Source organism: Panthera pardus, unplaced genomic scaffold (assembly GCF_024362965.1).
Source record: "Panthera pardus isolate Hobbes unplaced genomic scaffold, ASM2436296v1 HiC_scaffold_3, whole genome shotgun sequence".
Lineage (NCBI taxonomy): Eukaryota > Metazoa > Chordata > Mammalia > Carnivora > Felidae > Panthera > Panthera pardus.
This window is the reverse complement of record NW_026526876.1, coordinates 53,923,854-53,931,527: the sequence shown is the minus strand read 5'-3', so window position 1 is coordinate 53,931,527 and position 7,674 is coordinate 53,923,854. Positions and strand designations below refer to the sequence as shown.

Here is a 7,674-nt window from a genome sequence, read left to right as displayed (position 1 = left end):
TGTAGAGGAGCTACAATGAGGTACCATGGGATGTTTGTTAGTTTTAACTTTTACTGTTTTTATTAAACCAACAATGTACACTTCTGGCAGAAATATTAAAATCAAAATAAACCCCAAATAATAACCTGTATTTCTACTGCCCCAAAACGGCTATTTGGTATAAATTCAATTTGGTATAAATTCTAAACTTTGATCTCTGGTAATTATATATAATCATATTTTTTTCCGAATAAATTCAAATTGTCTTGAAACTTGCTTTTTCACTTAATAATACATTTCTATGTCAGTAAATATTCAGCTGCATTACCACTTACTGCCTATGCAGCCTTTCTGTGGGTGATTTAATGAAGACAGCAGAATTCATTTAACACTGTTGTTCAATATTTAGTTGCTTTCATTTCTCCTCTTGTTTGCAACATGGCAGTAAGTGTCTCATATGTACCTCTTTGTTCCCTTCTCTGATTGTTTCCTTAGGGGAAATTGGTGAAATGGAATTGCCAGGGCCAAATGCTTTATTGTTCAGAGTCTTTGATCTATTTCCTGAATCACCTTCCACAAAAGTCATAATGACCTGGACTTTCACAAAGAAGGGTCACAAGACCTTGTTTCTATTTTGTTTGTATTTATGGGCCTTGTGGGATCTGGGAAGGAGAGGAAGCACCTGAACTTTTAAGTACATCTGCAAAAGCAAAAGCAACATTGTGCTCCTTTAGCAACATTGTTCTACAAAAGCAGACAAGGTTCCTGGTGAGTTCAGCTTCTGACCTGTCACTGTCAGCCAAGCTGTGCCCACGAGAAAACAAGCCTCTCTGCCTTTTGACCATCTGACAATCCAGGGGAAGGCACTGGAAGGCAGGCACTGGCCACAAGCAGGCTGCTGCAGTGGGTGTATCACTCCCTGCCTGGTAGGATGGTGTCCCTCAGAAGCCAAAGTTCTGGTCCACAACAAATCACTTTTTTCTTGATCATCCGGAAGGGACGACATCCAGACCATAGGAGTATCTGCCTTGGACACATTTAGCAGGAGGGGGAGGGGCAGCTGGTGCTTCTGTTTTCTTCTTTGCCTCTTCACCCCAATAAAAATATCTTTTATTTAAAATCCTGAGCGTTAATAGTGCTTACTTTGGTCTTTTGAGCTGTGGCCGATTGTGAGAAGCTATTAGTGCCACAGGACCTGTAGGCATTTTCCCCACAGTCTAGTTAAAAGGCCTGGGACGTAAACTCTGATTATACAGAAGTTCCCCTTAAGTGTGGTTTCGCTTTCTGTGGTTCCTGGTACCCACGGTCGAAGCAGATGATACTCCTCCTGACCTCAAAAGGTCAATAGTATCCTAATGCTAGGTCACGATGTCTATGTCGTTCACCTCACTTCATTTCCTCGCCTAGGCCTTTTATCATCTTACATCATGGGGGGGGGGGGCAGAGTACAGTTCAATAAGATACTTTGAGCGAAAGACCACATTCACATAATTTTTGTCACGGTTTATCATTATAATTGTCCTATTTTATTATTATTTATTATAATTGTCCTATTTATTATTGTTGTTAATCTCTTACTGTACTTAATTTATGAATTACACGTTATCATAGGTATGTATGTGTAGGGAAAAAACGGTATACAGAAGGTTCAGTACTGATGAAATTATGAAGTGGGCTTTATGAGTAAATGCTAAGAAAGAATTCTTGAGACGTTTTTGGTGCAAAAAGGTGATTTAATTATAGCAGGGGACAGGACCAATGGGAAGAAAGAGCTGCACCGAGATTGTGAGGAGGGACTGATAATATATTTTTAATGTTGTGGTGGCAGGGAGATAGAGATAAAGTAAGTTTCTAAGGAATTTTAAAGCAAGGCTTTTAGGGCCTTGAGGGGCTAGCTGCTGTTATGATAAGGTTACTTTTAGCCTTTATTTTATTATTTTTTTAATTTTTATTAATTTTGAGAGAGAGAAAAAGAGAAAGAGGGAGGGGCAGAGAGAGAGGGAGACACAGAATCTGAAGCAGGCTCCAGGCTCTGAGCTCCACGGACCATGAGATCATGACCTGAGCCAAAGTTGGGCACTCAGCTGACTGAGCTCCCGAGGCACTCCTACTTTTAGTCTTTAATAAAACAAAAACGTTAAGGAAGTAAGGCAGCCATGAGTTCCCTGGGAAGGTCACACTCTGCATGTTTCTGGTTTCTATCAGTGGGCTGCAAGCTGTAAGGAGACTGAATTTAAGCTACATTTCTCTTGTCTTTGTGTTCCTCATTGGCCTATTTCCTATTATGTATTACTTCCAGAAGGTACCATGTTGGAAGCCCCATTGAAAAGCTGGAGTGTGTACCATCCTTTGCCCTTTGTCGGGTCTTACCCCCACTTTCCTTCCGCCTCTCCGGCTCCAGACGCCCCATGGAAGCTCTGCTTGTGGCCTCTCAGCCCCTGTCTTGGAATCAGCAAATGGTTTGTCGGGAAAGCAGTGCAATTGTCAGCAACGTCTCTCTGGGATTCCTTGCTTTCCTGTGTTTTGGCCCCTCAGGTTACTTGGTAGATCTTTGATGCCTCTCAGACTTCCAAGGGCAAGGATGTTTATTTCTTTGCTTGACTAAGAGTTTTGACACAAAATCAACAAATCTTTTAGAATGTCTTAAAAAAAAAAAAAAAAAAAAAAAAGGAAAAGAGTTTTATTGGAGCCCAAGTGAAGCCTGCTGCTGGCCGGGATACACAATCTTCACAAAGAAGAGTGTGCTTTGGAAAAGGAATGTTTAATCCAGGGCTATATATGTTTTTTGTTACATTGAGAGTTACAGTCATCATGGCCAAAGACGTTTCAGAAAATTAAAACCTTTATCTTATGCTTTTAGTATGTGCAAGTTCACAGGCTTCAGAGGTACAGGAACAGACACAGAACTTAGGGAGATTTTTCCTCTTATCTTTAGTTTGGAATGTTTCTTTTAGGTTATTTGCTAATGAAGCAGATGTACAATGTGTGCTCAGGGCAGAAAGATTGCCCATGCTTTGAAGTTGAATGAAGTCATTGTGATCTTGGTAAAGGTATAGCTTCCCTGGGAGCCCAGGAGCAGGGCCCACAAACATTAAAAGTTACAAATTTTCTTTATCAGGAGCACATGTAGAGCAGTCCTTCTCAACCAGAGTTCCTAAGGAATTGAGTTCTAGTAACCTAAGGTATGCATTCTATGTAGTAGGTTAACTTCTGTCCTGTGCATCTAGAATGTTGCTAGCTATGGAGCCTTGGGAGAATTGAAAAAATTGTCCATTTTGAGAAAATTGACAAAATTGTCAGAATTAAGCACAGGGCTTAATTCTGTCATGGAAACACAGTTGTGAAATGCTAGTATAAAGCATCTTATTAAACTAGCTTAGGCCACATGCCCACGGAGAATCATCACTATGGCCAGGCCAGTGATAAATGCTAGTATCTCCACTCTGGAGCCACAGGGTGGAACCCATTCCCAAGAACCACCCGGATGCCAGAGGGAAACTGGGAGCTGATAGAAAGGCAGAACCAGAAATCAGAAAGACCATGAATGTTCACTACAAGCAATTACCCAATCAAATAAAATGTAGACTTGCGGTTTCCACTCAGACTTGGAAGTCGTTAGTCATCCTCAAGATAAGAAAAAAGATGAGCAATCAAAAAACAACAACTCTTTTTAGATCTATCAAATAACTGAGGTCGCATAAATAAAAAATGAACCTTTGCTGTTGAGAACCCCCGAGATTTTAGGGGCTGTTTGTCAGCACAATGTAAACTAGCCTAGCTTGCCTGCTATAGATGGAAAAAGTCTTTTTTTCGCTCAAAGCGAGACGCAAAATCATAAAGCGTTACAGGGAAAGACTATGAATCTGAAAATAAAGAGCCACAGTGAGAGGCAAATGAGCACTTATTTGGGATTAAAGAATCGCAATTCAGAGAGTACAGATTCTGGTAGAAATCCAAACAGCCCTGCTTGTAGGATGAAAGCAAGGGGCTTTTATGAGGAAAAGGAAGGGGCAATTACATGAGTTGAAGAAAAAAAGTTTTCTATTGGGTGGGAAAAGGATGTCTTTTAAGCATGTAGAGGTGGGGATTTATTGGCACCTGTGCATTTAAAGGTCATGCTTCTTAATGCGTCATATGTGTAATTAGCCTGTTAAATCTCCACCCCTGGGCATGACTTTTAATGTACGATAATGAAGGAGAAAGTGAGTGAAAGGTCAGCTCTAGGGTCCATCTTGGCACAGCCTGGTTTGGTCCTGTCTTTGCCAGTCTTCATAGTTGAGTCATTCCTTTGGTAGGCATCCTGTTTCCGCATTCCTGCAAGTTATGCTGCTACTCAAGGGGCATAGAGTGTCAGCCATCAAGGAACGCTGGATTTTGCAGTTAGGGCTGAGAAGACCAGAGTCCTGTCTCTGCTGTCTTACCAAGGTCTGGGGACCTTTGATGGGTAATAGATAAGAGTGGTCGTGTCAAATGCTCACAGGTTAGATGGAGTGGTGGAAATAGTGATAATGTCCTCAAAATATTTTCTGGGTTCAGGCTAGGAAAAAATTCACCCAGCTTATTGTAATCAAGGGTCATTTAATGTGAAAAACTGTGGAGGACATGATCTTGTCCCAGTTCTTTAAGGTATAGGTTGGAACAAGTCCAGCCAGAGAAAGGAAATTTCTAAGGTCTCAGAGCAGTGGTTACAACCCACATTCCTGATTTTTACTCACAAGAATTTTGCTTGTTCTCTTTAACCCTGAAGTGTTGGGAGACCCAAGAGTATCAGAAAACAGACATACTTCAGCTGTACTCCTTAGACTGTACCGGCAGGCACTGTCCCCAAAGGCAGGAAGGCTGATAACTTGAGTGGGCCAGTGGGGTTGTGAGGAATGAACCCTGAGCACACACCTCCACCCTCCTTCTCCCCTGCCAGCCCTGCCAGCCCTACTCTCTGTTCTCCTAGGATTGGCTCCTAGTCAGAGGAAGCAGAAGAGGAGTACCGAGACTATTCTGCATCATTATACCTTCAGCAAAACTTCAACTTCCCCCCTCCCCCCGCCCAGTTAGAACGAGGGGCAGGGGAAACCCAACAATAACATCAAAGGTGCTAGTTATTACATGGCCACATGCTGATGGGAAGTGTTTCCATACTAGGAATGTTACTCTCTTCTCCGGTCCCATTCATTCTTCACTTTTTCCATACTTATCTCTGAGCTCATCAGCATCCCTGAGGCATCTTGCTTGATCATTCCAATCATCCCATCCTTTCTCATCTCCTATTCTCTTGTGTCCTTCCCCTAATTTCTGTCCTTCCTTCTCACCCCTTCTGCTCACCATCTTATCCCATCCCTCCCTGCATCCTCCCATTATATCTTCATTAATCCACTCCCACTCCTGTCCTACCTCCCACACTCTTGTGTTTTCTTCCATCCTCATCTCAGCCCATACTCAGCTTCATGGCTCCAAGAAGAGATCACAGGGAAGCCAGGCTCCAGGTGTAGCCATGGGGCAGATTTAGGAAGGATACATTGGAGGGATGGTAGAATTGCTAGGACAGGGTAAGTAGCCTTCCAAGGAAGGCTGGAGAAGAGGTACAAATCGGAAATGGATGAGCTGAAGGCTGGATAAACATCAAGATGAGGAAATTCTCTGGATTGGAGCTGTACTGATGTACTAATAAAGCTAGAGAGAGGAATCACTCCCAGAAGCTTCATTTATGGGCATTTTCTGAGCTAGGGGGTTTGGGAGGGGAAGATAAGATGTTGGAGGAGAGGGTTATATTGTACATTCCTTGCTGAAAACTCAAAGCAATACCTGGTTATACCTGGTTATATACCTGGTTGGCGTATAAATGCTTATTCTTACAAAGGCTTTATCATATCTGTGAACAAGGGGATTCATCCAATAAGAAAGACATGGCAGGGGGTGGAGATGGGACATTGCTTTTTTGACCTGGAGATATATCATGTGTGTATTAAAGTGGTTTTAATTTAGTGAGCTATTTCTCTCTCTAGACCCTACCTGTCCACTAAACATTATATTGGGTTCTTGTGTGATAGTCAAGAGAAGGAATGGATTTTTTTGGAGGTGAAAGGTGAAGTGTAGAATAGGATAATCTTGGCACTGGGCCCATGGCTTAAAAGGTCTTTCTGTACTCTGACCTAGATGGAATCTTATGTCCCCACCAGGAAAAAAACCTTCACAGCGACATTACTGGTTACTTGGGTTAATTGGTTACCTATTATCCAGATAGCCCTTCCTTATAGGCCATTGCTCTCCAGAACTACTGGGCTTTCAAGGCCTCAGGCTTACTCAGAAAGTGAGCACAGCCATACACAAGGTGGCAATTGAGCTGGGGCACTTCCTCAGCAGAACCTAGCTTCATATCTGCCTATCTTCTTTATTTTTCTTTAGAGCCCTTATCGCTGTGTGATATTCCATATATGAAGCTTATTTATTTTATGTATTTTGTCTGTCTTCATGAAAACATGAGTTGCATAAGTGCAGAGACTCTTGTTTATTTTGTTCACCAGTTCCCTAGGAAAGCATCTGGATCCGAGAAGCAACTTAATAAATATTTGTTGTATGAATTAATGAATGAATTACATAGCATTTCTTTGCAGGACACATACATCACACAAGTCTTCAGGCAGTTAGAGATATGATTATGGGCAATTTTCTAGGTTAATGCCTTCATGGGAAGTTTTCCTTAACCCAGAAAAGGCAGGAGAGAAAGGACATTGTCAAACCTTAAGTCAGTGACTGCTTCCCCACGAGTACCCGCCACAGGGCACCCTGAACATCAGGATTTCTAAGACTGTAAATGAGAGGGTTCAGCATGGGGTTGATAACAGTATTAAAGACCCCAACCCCTTTATCCTTGTCTGAAGACTCCTCGGAACCAAGACGCATGTAGTTGAAGATACCAGTACCATAGAAGAGGCAAACCACTGTGAGGTGGGAGCCACATGTGGAAAAGGCCTTCTTTCTGCCTTCCACCGAACGGATTTGTAGGACTGCAGCTGCCACGTGTGCATAGGACACAGTGATGAGGACCAAGGGGGTTACAGCCATGAAGGCTGCTGCTACGAAGAGCAGCAGCTCATTGAGTTGGGTGCTGGAGCAGGAGAGCTGGAAGAGCTGTGGGAGGTCACAGTAGAAGTGATTGATCACATGGGGACCACAGAAGTTCAGGGTGGTTAGGGTAAGAGTGTGATTTAATGCATTGGTGAAACCCAAAGCCCAGGACACAACCACCAACATCCTCTGGACTGTCTTGCTCATTTGGGTGCTGTAGGTGAGGGGCCGGCAGATGGCCAAGAATCGGTCATAGGCCATCACTGTCAATAGGAAGCAGTCCATACCAGCCAGGAGGTGAAAGAAGAAAAGCTGTGTGAGGCAGGCTCTATAGGGAACGGTACGCTTGTGGGACAGGAGACGGGCCAACATTGAGGGAACAGTGACGGTGATGCACCCAACGTCCAGCACCGATAGGTTCCCCAGGAAGAAGTACATGGGGGTGTGGAGTTTGGGCTCCACCAAGATGGCGGCCAGGATGCTGAGGTTGCCCCCAACTGTGAGCAGATAGGCAAAGAGGAAGACTACAAAGACCACAGACTGCAGCTGTTCTGTTTCCACTAGGCCGAGTAGAATGAACTCAGGAACAGATGTCCTGTTAACCCCAACTTCTGGTTCCATGAGTTTCTGTAA

General features: G+C 43.2%; 1 protein-coding gene across 1 annotated transcript; it reads right to left on the bottom strand.

Moving 5' to 3' along the window:
- Positions 1-6,714: 6,714 nt before the first annotated feature.
- LOC109255095 (olfactory receptor 3A2) lies at positions 6,715-7,674 on the bottom strand. The gene has a single exon (XM_019429509.2). It carries the CDS (start codon positions 7,660-7,662, stop codon positions 6,715-6,717), a length of 948 nt encoding a protein of 315 aa, XP_019285054.2. The 5' UTR covers positions 7,663-7,674.